Source organism: Panthera onca, chromosome A2 (assembly GCF_046562875.1).
Source record: "Panthera onca isolate mPanOnc1 chromosome A2, mPanOnc1 haplotype 2, whole genome shotgun sequence".
Lineage (NCBI taxonomy): Eukaryota > Metazoa > Chordata > Mammalia > Carnivora > Felidae > Panthera > Panthera onca.
The window spans coordinates 9,950,316-9,963,085 of record NC_138340.1 but is presented as its reverse complement, the minus strand read 5'-3'; the positions used below and the strand labels follow the sequence as shown (position 1 = coordinate 9,963,085).

At 56.9% G+C, this 12,770-nt stretch overlaps 1 protein-coding gene across 8 annotated transcripts; it reads left to right on the top strand.

Annotated features, from left to right (window-relative positions):
- Nucleotides 1-4,022: 4,022 nt before the first annotated feature.
- Nucleotides 4,023-12,560, top strand: PALM3 (paralemmin 3). Of its 8 annotated transcripts, none has more exons than XM_081791859.1 (9): nucleotides 4,023-4,226; nucleotides 6,730-6,778; nucleotides 7,819-7,899; nucleotides 8,462-8,604; nucleotides 8,745-8,829; nucleotides 10,291-10,336; nucleotides 10,453-11,631; nucleotides 11,665-11,729; nucleotides 11,859-12,560. In XM_081791859.1, the coding sequence occupies exons 1-9, from the start codon at nucleotides 4,186-4,188 to the stop codon at nucleotides 12,318-12,320; spliced, it is 2,151 nt and encodes a 716-aa protein (XP_081647985.1). In that variant the 5' UTR covers nucleotides 4,023-4,185; the 3' UTR covers nucleotides 12,321-12,560. The 8 variants fall into 8 exon arrangements, with proteins under 8 accessions (XP_081647985.1, XP_081647984.1, XP_078299439.2 ...); XM_078443313.2 differs by having other exon boundaries at nucleotides 4,024-4,226; nucleotides 11,665-11,757; nucleotides 11,791-12,560; XM_081791858.1 differs by having other exon boundaries at nucleotides 10,453-11,729.
- The last annotated feature ends 210 nt before the right edge of the window (nucleotides 12,561-12,770 follow it).

Sequence of the window (12,770 nt, the reverse complement as noted above, 5' to 3'; positions counted from 1 at the left end):
CAGACTTCTGTTTCACCTGCATGGACAGGCTTCCTTTCCCCCCTGGCTTCCACTGGGGTTGGCTGATGGGAGAGGGGGAGTGAGGTCAGCACGTTTATTCCATGCCCTGCTTGTGTCCCTCGCTGGGTGTAGTTACTCAACACAGCTCTCTCCCGCTGAGGCCAGTGCGTGGACACAGCCCCGGGCTGTTGCTAACAGAGATTGTTTCCCCAAATCTTTGTAAACCAACTCTTTTTTGGGGGTGCCTGGGTGGCTCAGTCAGTTAAGCCTCCGATCTCAGCTCAGGTCATGGTGTCGCAGTTGGTGAGCTCAAGCCCTGCATCTGGCTCTCTGCTGTCAGCAAGGAGCAGGCTTGGTTTCCTGTCTCCCTCGCTCAGCCCCACCCCTGCTTGCTCTCCCCTCTCTTCCTCTCTCTCAAAAATAAACATTTTTTTAAAACCTAACTCTTTACTGAGCTCTGATGAGTTACTCAGTTTGAGTATGCCATCTCTTTCCTGCCAGCACTCAGCCCCTGACCAATTCCAACCTCATACTTTATTTTTTTAAGTGTATTTATTTATTTTGAGAGAGAGAGAATACCAAGCAGCCTCTGCGCTTTCAACGAGGAGCCCAACACAGGCTTGAACTCACGGACGGTGAGATCATAACCTGAACCGAAATCAAGAGTCCCAGACTTAACCCCCGGAGCCACCTGGGCGCCCCCACAACCTCATACTTTAAACAACATCTCTGTGCTGGTGTCTCTCAAATCTCTACCTCTGACTTCTCCTCTGGGTTTAAAATTGGGTTTTTCGACGTTTATTTGTTTTTGAGAGACAGAGAGAGAGGGAGCGTGAGCGGGGGAGGGGCAGAGAGAGAGGGAGACGCAGAATCCCAGGCAGGCTCCCGGGCATCGAGCTGTCAGCACAGAGCCCGACGCGGGGCCCGAACCCACGAGCTGTGAGATCACGCCCTGAGCCGAAGTTGGACAGCTCAATCGGCTGAGCCACCCCGGCGCCCCTCCAACTGAACATTTTCAAAACTGAGCTCTCGGCTCCCGCCCCTACTCCAGCCCTGCTCTTCACCATGTGAAGACAACCCATCCATTCTGTTTTTCATACCCCAAACCTAGGAATCTACCTCAACTTCTCTCTCTCAGCCCTGTTCCAATCCATCCTCATGCTGGATTGCTGTTGAATCTGTTGACTCTGCCTCCAAAACATATTCTGAATTCGTCCACTTCTCTCCACCCTAGTCCCAGCCACTACACTGCCCTCTTCACTGAGTGGTGGCTCCCCACCCACCAACCAGAAAAACCCAGACTCCCCACTCTGACCCAGAAGGCCCTGCCCACTTCTCAGATCTCATCTTCTGACACTCTCCCTCACTCCTCCATTCCAGCCTTTGTGCTTCCCTCAACCCCCCAACTGCACTCCTACCCCAGGACCTTTGCACTGACTTGCCTTTCTTTCTCTGCTTGGAAGGACTCACCCCCTGGCTGGCTTCGGCTATGCAGGTCTTGACTCAAATATCACTTCTTTAGACAAATAGTCCCTGATCACCCACCCTGCATCACACACAGCCCTTCTCCGTAACCCTAATCCTCTTATTTTCTGTGACTCACCCTATATGGCAGTTATTACCAATTGCCTTTATCTCTATATTATCGCTCTCTCCTCGTCACCACCAAAGTGAGCTGCATTATAGCATTTTCTGTTTGCTCACCTCTAGACCCAACTACCTCATGCCTAGAACAATACCTGATACACAACGGTTGCTTAAGAATTCTTTAATGACACTTACTAGGCGCCTACCCCCGTGCTGGAAATAAAGAAACACATCAGACTGGGAAGGTACAGTTGAGTTTGGGAGACAGACCCAATTATAAATAGAACAACCGTGGGGCACCTGGGTGGCTCAGTCGGTTAGGTGTCCAACTCTTGATTTCAGCTCATGTCATGATCTCACGATTCATGAGTTGGAGCCCCGCGTCAGGATCTGCACCGTGTCAGCGCAGAGCCTGCTTGGAAGTCTCTCTCCCTCTCTCTCTGTCCCTACCCCATGTGCACTCCCTCTCTCTCTCTCTCAAAATAAATAAATACACTTAAAAAAAATTTTTTTAAATGTGTTCTCTTATCATAGCAAATGTATTTTCAGAATGACTTAGAAGGCCAGGTTCAAACAAAAACATTTTGGATCCCTAGGAGTTTCGTACTAGAATGTGGGGCACAGGGAAACCTCAGCTCTCACTCTGGCCTCCTGTACTTCTCCCTTTCAATGCTCTCCTGCATAGCAAGGAGGCTTGTTCCTGCACAGAGGAGGGGCTCTGAACCACAAGTCCCAGCTTTATCCTTACCCCTCTGCTGAATCCCAGCTTTATCCTTACCCCTCTGCCGATAGCTGCCTTTGACCACTTCTCAGGCTGGAGGCAGTGGGGCGAGACACATCCTGGCTGTGGGGTCTGCATTCAGGAGGCACAGAGGCCTTATGGGTGAACTAAGGACCCTTTGGATAGGAAATTCTGGGGTCACCAGTACCCTGAGGAGAATCTGCAAGAGGGAGGGAGGAGTTAGGAAGGTACCTGACCTTTGCCACTTGGGGGCAGGGGTGGGGGGAGGGGGTCCTAGCTGGAGTGTGCCCTCTAGAGCAGGGAGCTGAGGGCAAGGACCCTTCTCACCGAGGCTTCTGTCAAATTGCACAGCATGACCAGGGCTCTGATGAGGGGAGGACTGGGGGCTGTGGGAGACTAGCCTGGAAAGTAGGAGATGAGTTCCCCAAGTGGCAAAGGGTAAATGAGGCACCCTGTCATTTGATAAAGGGTGTGCTGGCCCTTTAAGAACAGGATGGGGAGGGCGCTTAACAGTTGGTTAAGCAGCAGACTTTGACTTTGGCTCAGGCCTTGATCTCAGAGTTAGGCTTGTGAGTTCCAGCCCCACATTAGGCTCTGTGCTGACAGCATGGAGCCTGCTTAGGATTCTGTCTCTCCCTCTCACTCTCTCTATCTCTCTCTCTCACTCAAAAATAAACATTCAAAGAGAGAAAGAGAGAGAGAGAGAGAGAACGCACGTGAGTTGGGGAGGGGCAGAGAGAGGGAGACACAGAATCTGAAGCAGGCTCCAGGCTCTGAGCTGTCAGCACAGAGCCTGACGCGGGACTCGAACTCACCACCAACCGCAAGATCATGACCTGAGCGGAAGTCGGACGCTTAACCCACTGAGCCACCCAGACACCCCAAAAATAAACATTTTTAAATAATAATAATAATGGGAACCTGGGTGGCTCAGTCAGTTAAGCATCCACACTCTCCGTTTCAACTTAGATCATGATCTCACTGTTTCATGAGTTCGAGCCCCACATCGGGCTCTGCATTGATGCTGCAGAGCCTGCTTGGAATTCTCTTTCTCTGCCTCTCCCCTGCTCACGTTGTCTCTGTCTCCCTCAAAATAAATAAACCTAAAACAAAATAAAATAAATAGTTTAAAAAAAAAAAGAACAGGATGGGGAGGATTTGGGTAGGAAGTTCTCTGGACCTTCCTCGTCACCACCCCATCCCTAATTGTTATAGCATCTGAGGGGTGTCAGGGTCCTGGAGGCCACCTGATCTAATTTCACAAAAGGGCAAACTGAGGCCTAGAAACCCCTGGGCCAGGCCTCCTGATTCCCATGGTGCTCAGCCTCTGGGCTCCAGAATCCCTTAGCTGGATCAGTCCCTCCCTCCCCACCAGGGTCCAGGAAGGGAGGGGCAGTCGTGCATAGAGTATCCCACACGTGTGCTACGCCATGAGGCTCACATGTTGGTGACCCTTGGTGGGCAGCTGGACTTGAGGCGTCTGGGGTGCCAAGTGCAGGTGCCATTCCCTGGAGGGGGTCAGCGACTCCCCGTTCTCACCCACACACTGCACCACGCGCGTGAGAGTGTGTTTGCTGCGAGGCAGCCAAGTGCGGCAAGGAGGCCAGTGGCTGGTAAATAATTTATCAGGACAGCTGATAGTACCTCCCCAGAACTGCCCGCCAGCCCCCAGCCCCCCTCGCCCCGTTTGCCTCCTGCCTCCTGACCCAAACCAGCTGGACCAGCTCTCCCGGTGCCCGCCTGCAGCCCCCCCCCCCTTCGTGCCAGCCAAGTCACAGCCTCCAGGGCACCTTCAAGCAAACGGGTGGGGGGTCCTGATCTTGGAGACCCAAAGGAAGGTGGGCTTCCGGGCAGAGATGGCCCTGCAGAGCCAGATGTGGTCTCCGGCCACACCCACGTAAGTGTCCTGGGTTGGGGGGGGGGGGGGGGAACAGGTGCGCAGGGCCTGGGAAGGTCACTGGCCTTTCCACGGGGTGAGAGCCCCAGCTGGCCTCTCCTAAGGGGACCAGGGGGAGCGGAGAGAGGTCAGCAGGCAACCCCGCAGGCTCTTCGGGTCCCTCTCCCCAGAGTCGGGTTGGAGATGTGGACCTCCACTTTCTTTTTTCCGGGATTTTTCCACCGGCAGTCTTCAAGCTCAAAGTCCAGGCTGGGGGGTGGGGCTAGGACTGGGGGGCCAGGAAACGCCAGGGTTCCTCGCTCCCATGTTTTGCCTCTTGAAACACCCCTCAGCTTCCAGGGTAGGAAGAAATGCTTGAGATACAACAGAGAAAGTTAACAGCTGCCCAACTGGGAAAGGTGATGGCAAAATTGGAACCATCACCGGCTTAAGGAAAGGGCCACCCATTGCTCCTGGTGACAACAGGCCATAGCCACGAACCCTGTTCTTGTAGAGGTGGACATAAACAATATCAAATGGGGTGTGCCGAGGGTTTGAACATTCAAGGTTTGAGGGCCTTTTAAAGTAAGAGGGTGGAGGGGCTCCAGAGGTTTGTAAAGAGTTCTGGAAAAGAGTTTCCCCCCAGGGACCCCAATTTGGTTCCTCACTCTTTTGGGTCCCCTGATGCATTATTCACCAACTACAAACCTGGTTGCCTAGCAACGGGAACCTGATCAACCCCCCTCCCCCCCAGCAAGGAAGAGGCAAGGAGATTACATCTTGGGAATGGGACAGCAGAGGGAGGATGTCAGCCCTCCCCCAAGGGCAAACCTATTAGTAGGGGGTCTGGGCTCCCTTTGGGATACCCTGTAAAGCATGACTTCAGCCCCCCGCCCTGAGTGAAATCGGGAACCCCCAGGCTGATCTCTGGCCTCCTGGCTGCCAAGACAAGGATGCCTGGACTCCCCCTCTTCCCCCGCAGCGTTCCCAGTATTTGAGGCCTGAGAGCCCTGAATTCTGATCCTGACTCAGCGACCTTAGACAAGTCTTTTCACCACTTCTTGGAGCCTCAGTTTCCCCATCCATAAAATAGGGACAGTCGTACTACTTGCCTCCCAGGATCTTTGGAAGGATTAAATGAGTTCCTACAGGCATAGCATGGAACAGCGCCTAGAACATGGTATGCGCTGGCTAATAGTTGGCTGATTTTATTGTCAGAATATCAACTCAGCAAAGAGTGGACGACAGTGTCTCAAGATCAGGGCAGGGAGGGAGAGGCGGGGGTGGCTGGGAGGGCCTGGCGGAAGCCCTGTCGAGCACTTAGAGCACTATAGATAGTAAGGGCTAAGTATCCGCACTATTATGTCTTTATGGTGTGGCCAGGGAAGATCTGGGAGGCCCCGGCAGAGTTTGGGCAATGAGGCTAATGCTCACCCAATAGAGTTAGTGCTCACATTAATAAATGTTTGAGGGCTTGCCCTGTGCCCTCCCTGGGCTAAATGTCAGGGACAACAGACAAATAGATGCATCCTTCTAGATACTGGCCTATGAAACACCTGCAAGTAGGGGGTACTCGATGCGCATCTGCGATGACAAGTTAACGTAACAACATCTGTCCCCTAAGTGTCCTGAAGTACCACAGTCAGCCTCTTGCTCCCAGGGAAGCACAGAAGGGGCAGCTCTGGAGCTGGAAATCGGGGATCCTGGGGTGCTGCAAGGAGATCAACAATGGCGGCATCTCAGGTTAAACCTTAAACAGCAAGACCCTTCTGTCTCCTCCCAGCTCAGAGTCCAGCGCTAGGCTACATGTCCTGGTAACATTTGCTCCCAGGGAGGGGATTTGGCAGGTAGCTCCATAGTTACCATGGGGATAGCATGTGTCCATGGTGGGATGGACGCTTCTCTCCCCAGACTCCCTCAGCCCCTGGTGCTGAAGGTATCCTGGGTAGGAGCTGAGGTCCAGAGAGGGTATAGAATTGGAAAGAGACACACAGCATGTTAGGGGCCTGGCAGGATTTGAGAGTATCTGAGGGCCAGCCTGGAAATGCTCCTTATAAATAACCATAAACATTATTAATCATGGGAATTATTAAAGTTATGAATGATAATAAATGATGCTACTGTTTTAGGAACGCTATGTCCATTTTTTTTTCCCCCTGCATGGAGACTTCCTTGCAAGGGCACCTCTCTATAAGGTGCCTCTATAAGGGCACCTCTATGAGGATCAAGCTATCCTGACCCATTTTACAGATGAGGAAACTGAGGCTCAGAGAGGTGATGTCAAGCCTAGGAAGGGCTTTAGCTCAGCTTGTCAGCGTCTCTGCTCTCTCCCCCTCATAGGACCCCCTGCCCTCTACTCCAACTCCTTTCAGTTGCAGAGGGGAAATAGAGGAAAATGCTGGGCTTTAGTTGGTTTCCAAGCAGCTCAGGGATCTTGACCCAGAAAGGGGCATTCAGGAGGTGGCCTCTCGAGGGGTGGGGACCTGGGAAGGCCCCCTCCCCAGTCTCTGCCCTCTTCTCACAGGCCCATGGCCGAGAGCTCCCTCTATCGGCAGCGGCTAGAGGTCATTGCTGTAAGTGAGTTACCCCTCCTTCCCCACCCCCCACCCCCCACCCCCGCTAATGGCGCCCCTCTCCACCGCCCCTCCCCCCGCTTCCCCGCATCCTGGGCACTCCTAGCCATTCCCCAGGTTTTCTTCCTCGCCTCTCTCTCATCCAGGAAAGCAGGCCTAAACCTGTGAAGTGAGGAGGGGGGGTGGGCAGCACCCTCAGCTCCAGCCCTGCCTTGGAGCGCCCCACCTAAATCCTCAGGCCCCTCTGCTCCCCAGTTCCTCTATCTGGTCGCCACCACCCCCAGAATGGTGAGGCTGTGCACCCCACACTCCCAGAATCCACATCCGATGCTCCATTCTTGAACCTCGGTCTCTCAAACACCTCATGTCTGAACCCCATCTCTATGAACCCCCATCTCACTAACCCCTATCTCTCTGCTCCCCCACTCCTGCACCCCCATCTTTCTGGATCCCATCTCAACACCCTGGCCTCTCTAAACCCCCATCCTTCTGACCCTCAGATCTGTACCCCATCCCTCCGAACCCCTATCTCACCAAGTCCCCTCTTTCTGCTCTCGACTTCTGCCCCTTCATCTCTCTGGACCTCATCTCTACGCCCCAGTCTCTCCGCGCCCCCCCCCCCCCCATCTCACCACCCCTTCCTCTGATATCTAGACCCCCATTATCTCTGAATCGCCTCTCTCGTGACCCCGGATCTCGAACCACCCCCCCCCTCGCCCCACAGCTCGGTCTCCCTTTGGGATCTCCATCCCAAGGCCCCACCCCCTTCCACAGACCCCCCCCCCCCCCCCATTCGGCGCCGGCAAGGCCTCCGCAGCATCGCGGGCGCGGCCGGCCCCGCCCCCGCCGCCCCGCCCCCACCCGCTGCTGAGTCAGCGCCTCCGCAGCCCCCTCCCCGCCGGGGGCCCCCGACGTGCGCTCCGCCGCCCCGCCCGGTTCGCAGCCCCGGGAGTCCCGGGAGACCCGAGGAGGAGGGCAGGCGGAAGGGGAGGTGGCGGCCCCGCCCGGCCCGCGGGCAGCTCCGGGTCCTCTGTGCGCAGGAGAAGCGGCGGCTGCAGGAGGAGATCCGCGCCGCGCGCCGGGAGCTGGAAGAGGAGAAACTCCGCGTGGAGCGGCTCAAGGTTGGGGGCGGGCGGGGGCGCCTGTCAAGCCTGGGCAACGAAGTGGGGGTATCAATGAGAGTCGGTCTGGGGGATCATGGGAGGCTCTGTCCAGTTTGGGTGGGGGCAGCAGGGGGTATTGGTTCCAGCTTAGGCGGGCGTTTTTCCTCTGCTTGGGAGAGCGGGTGGTGGTGGTGGGGGGTGGTGGTGATAATGATGGGGACATTTGTACCACCTTTGGGAAGAGTATGGGGACAGCGAAGGTGTTTGCCCAGCTTTGAGGTAGGGAGGGGCCCATAGAGACGTTGATTTCATCTCTGGGAGTGCCTGTCCCATTCTGGAAGGGGTGGGGAGATGAGGGGTGTTTTGTTCCAGCCTGGGAGAGCTCCAGGCTGGTATTGGGGTGTCTGTCCCACCTGGCAGTGTTGAGGGGGGGATCATATCCTCACCTGAAGGAGAGATGTCTGTGCCGTTCGGGTGGTTTTGGACAATAAGAAATCTTCCCAGCTCGCGGATTAGGAGGGAGCCCTCCATGGGGTGGGGTAGCCAATATGCACAGCCAGAGCTCCCCTCCCGTGCCCAGAGGAAGTCTCTCCGGGAGCGTTGGCTCATGGACGGGGCAGCTGAGGAGCCGGAGCAGCAGGAGGACTCCACCTCTAAAGACCCCCAGTCACCTGAGGGCCAGGCTCAGGCCCGAATCCGCAACTTGGAAGACAGCTTGTTCACGTGAGTTGGGCCCCTACCTGCTGGCTTTGCCGGCCTGGCTAGGCCAGGGCCCCAGGTCCACAGCGGGGAAGTGGCACATTGAGGGGGCCTTGGCGTTGAGCCTGGGGGCCCGGCTCCCAGCAGCCTCCTCTCTCCCTCAGACTCCAATCCCAGCTGCAGCTGTTGCAAAGTGCATCCACAGGTGCCCAGCACAAGTCCCCCAGCAGGCCCACCTGGCGCAGACAGGTGAGAACCGGGGGCGGGGAGCAAATGGGAGGGGGCGAGGTGCGGCCAGCAGGGACCAAAGCGGGCCTTCTCCAATTGAGGTCTAACCTCTAAGTCCTCTGCTGTTTCTCTGCTCTGTGGTCTCGGGCAAGTCGCTTTCGTTGTTCAAGCCTCAGTTTCCCTATGTCTAAAATGAGAGGAACGACAGCACACACGTGGAAGAGGCACGGGGTGGGGGGGTGGGTGGACATGATCCTAGGAACAGGCCTGGGGAAGTTTTGTTGTGGGACTGCTAATGCCAGAATGAGGAATGTGGTGGGAAAATGGGGGAGGGGGGGGCGCGGTGCTCGTGGAATTTGTTCTTTTCAAAGGGAGGAATGGGTCACCATGAGATGCTCTTGTGATCTGAGGCGTCCACTCGGGTTTCTGTTTTGGTAGCACCTTTATTAAGATTCCCAGGTGCCTCTGGCAGGGCAGAGGGCCAAGAGATCTGTTAATGGATCTGGGAAGAGTTTGTTGGGTTTTTAGTATAGGCCAGGAGTTTCTTGCTAGAGAGGAGCCCACTATCCAAGAGTCCGTGACAGGGGAGCCCTGGGCATGGGAGGAGCACAGAGGAATCACCCGAGTGACCCAGGAAGGCTTCCTGGAGGCCGTGGTATCTGTATGGAGCCTGCTGGGGACCAGGCAAGAGGGGAAAGAGAATTCCAGGCAGAGGAAACAGCCCACACGAAAGCCTGGAGGCTGGAAAGAAGATTCTTATCTTACAGGGAACTGTGAGGAGGAGATCCCTGGGGTTTGACAGAGCAGGCTGCCCCCACCCCCTGCTTCTCTGAGCCCATTTTCATACTCTTGCCCTTTCCGTCACTCTACTACAGCAACACTGACCCTCTTTTCTAGTCCTTGACCTTGTCAGCTCATTGCAGCCCCAGGCCTTTTACACTTGCTCTCCCCTCTGCCTGGAATGGCTGTATCTACCTCTTGAGCCTCGAGGCCAGCTCCTCTCACGCTTCAGGTCTCTGCTCAATGTCACTTCCTCCTAGAGGCCCTCCTGCATCTTCTACATAAAGGAGGCACCCCACCACCTCCCAGGCTCTCTGTAGCCCCTCGTCCTACTTTTTGTTTTTTCCTGCCGTAGTCTTTCTCACTCCTGACATTACAGATTTATTTGTGTTTATGTTTATACCCCACCCCCTAGAACGTAAGTCCCAATAGCAAAAGGCTTAAGTGTCCCTTGTCCACAGCAATCTCAGTAGCTGACGGAATAGGTTCCTAACACAGAGCTGTTGGCCCATGAACACAGTATTGATTAAGCACCTACTGTGTGGGGGGGCACTTGAGCAGAGCGCGGTAAGACAGGTGAGGAAGGCTGAGGAGGGTGTGGTCCTGGATGGAGGGTGTCTGGGTTGGGGAGCGTACCAGCACGCAGGGAGGTTGGAGGTGGAGACGCTGGCTGGCCTCACCTTGTCTCTGTTACCCCTGCAGGGTCATCGACCTCTCTCCCAGCCTACCGTGGAGGCAGGTCCCACAGGTGGGTGTTTGGGCCCCAGGTCTGGGGGTCCCACGAAGAGGGGCCTGAATCTGGGGGGCCAGGATCTCACTCTGTTGCCCCCTGTCTCCTCTCCTTTCCTCCCCTTACTCCCCAAGGCCACACTGATCTGAGCAGGAGAGCCTCCCTCCCAGCTGGACCAGTGGACACCTCCCCAGAGTCCCCCTCTGAGCCCAGAGATGAGGCTGTCAGGGTTCCACCCACCCTGAGGCTGTTCCCTGGGGCAGCAGGGGCCTCCTCAGAAGCCAACGGCCCCTGCCCTGGACCCAGCCCCGCTGCAGAACAGGGGCCGAGTCAGGGGCTGGCAGCATCTGAGGGGGGCGTGGGTGAGGCCAAAGGAAGGGGCGTGGTGGAGGTGGTATGGGAGGGGCTGAGGGCCACAGAGGACTGTGCCACGGAGGCCACAGGCCCAGAGCTGGAGGCTAAGGTGGAGGAAATGGTGCTGGAGGCCATTGGGGACAGGCAGGAAGCTGCCTGCCCAGAGCCCCCGTCCTGGGTGAAGGAGGACAGGGGCATCGTGGAGGTGGTCTGGGAGGGGGTGGGAGGGCCGGAGAGCAGCGACTCCGAGGCCACAGGGGAGGGGGGCAGGGGCCAGAAGGCCGCGCAGACCAGCTCCCCGAGGCTCCAGGTGAGGCTAGAGGGAGCAGCTCCTGGAGAAGGCGGCGTCCCCAGGGGCAGCTCTGACGGTGATGGGCCAGGGGGCTCTGGAGGAGAGGAGGGGTCCTTCATTTGGGTGGAGAGGGTGACCCTCAGCGAAGAGTGGGAGGAGCTGGGGGAGGAGCTGGTCGTGGAGGGGTTGGAAGGGCCAAGGGCACGGGGAAGCGGGGGAGGGCCTGAGAGTCCGCTGGGGGTGGAGAGGGGGGCAGGGGAGGATGCCTGGGGGGCGGGAAGGAGCCAAGCAGAGGAACCGGTGGAATCAGTGGGCGAAGGAAAGAAGGGGACTGAGGAAGAGGCAGGGGCAGACGGGTCTCTGGTGGGGGAGAGGGGGGGAAGCGAGGGCTCTTTGGAGCCAGAGAGGGGAGGAGGGGAGGAAAAGCTGAGGCCAGAGAGGAAAGCAGTTGAGGAACCACTGTCAGCCGCAAGAAAGGCAGTCGAGGGACCTTTGAGGGCAGAGAGGGAAAGAGGGGAGGGGCCGTTGCGAGTAGAGCAGAAAGAAGGTGAAGAAAAACTAGAGGCGAGCGAAGAACCATTGGTGACAGAGGGAAAGGAAGGCGAGAAATCACTGGAGGCAGAGAAAGGAGGAGGTGAGGCGCCATCGGAGGCAGAGAGAACAGGAGGTGAGGCACCACTGGTGGCAGAGAGAACAGGAGGTGAGGCACTATCGGGAGCTGAGAAAGGAGGTGAGGCGCCATCGGAGGCAAAGAGAGGAGGGGAGGTGTCACTGAAGGCAGAGAGAACAGGAGGTGAGGCACTAGGGGGGGCAGAGGAAGGAGGAGGTGAGGCACCACTGGAGGCAGAGGAAGGAGGAGGTGAGGCGCCGTCGGAAGCAGAGAGAGGAGGGGAGGCGTCACTGAAGGCAGAGGAGACTGACGTGGTTGAAGAAGATCTGAGTCCAGAAGAGCAGAGAGAGTCCGGAGGAGGAAAGGAATGTCAGGCAGAGGAGGTGAGTGAGGCAGGGGCTTCCTTGGGGGCCAAGGAAGAGTCAAGGCCGGAAGAGGAAGGACCACAGCCCCAGGAGAAGCAGGAAGGCTCCCTGAAGGAAGAATCTGTAAGGCCCCAAACCCCTGCTGAGGGCCAGGGCCCCTCAGGGGACGCCACCACCCCCCTCCTGGCTGAGACCCCAGCTCCAGAGCAGCCTGCCGAGTGCCAGCCACTGCTTCAGGTGGAAGGGCCCAGGGCCAACCCTAGTGCCCGCCCTGTGCCCACCTATGCACCTGCCCGGCAGCCCGAGCCACCTGCCCCTCCCGAGGGTGAAGAGGCAAGTGGCCCTAAGCAAAAGACGTGCCAGTGTTGTGTGGTCATGTGAGCCCACACCCTCCACCCCACGCCCGGCTCCTCTCACAGCTACCTCGGCCTCTTGGCATCCAGCAGCGGGTCCCGGGCACAGACAGGGCACCACGGGACCGGCTGTGGCAACTGGGAGCCAGCTGGCCCGCTCGTCCACCTCCACCTGGGCTTCAGGACCCCTTGCCCACTGCCTGTGACCCCGGCTCCCTTCTACGACAAAGCCTTTATACTTGAAAATAAAAACGTTACAGCATTCGGACAGTTGGGGTGTGTGTGTGTGTGTGTGTGTGTGTGTGTGTGTGTGTGTGTGTGTGTGTGTGTGTGTGTGTGTGTCTCTGTCTGTGTGTGGCTCCCTTCTACGACAAAGCCTTTATACTTGAAAATAAAAATGTTACAGCATTCGGACAGTTGGGGTGTGTGTGTGTGTGTGTGTGTGTGTGTGTGTGTCTCTGTCTGTGTGTGTGTGTGT

Bases quoted from the DNA above. Each gene is read 5' to 3' on its own strand.
- PALM3 (XM_078443309.2), top strand. From the start codon at position 4,186: ATGGCCCTGCAGAGCCAGATGTGGTCTCCGGCCACACCCAC. The intron at 8,605-8,744 runs GTGAGTTGGGCC...TCTCTCCCTCAG, and splicing joins TTGGAAGACAGCTTGTTCAC to ACTCCAATCCCAGCTGCAGC. The intron at 10,337-10,452 runs GTGGGTGTTTGG...TTACTCCCCAAG, and splicing joins CGTGGAGGCAGGTCCCACAG to GCCACACTGATCTGAGCAGG.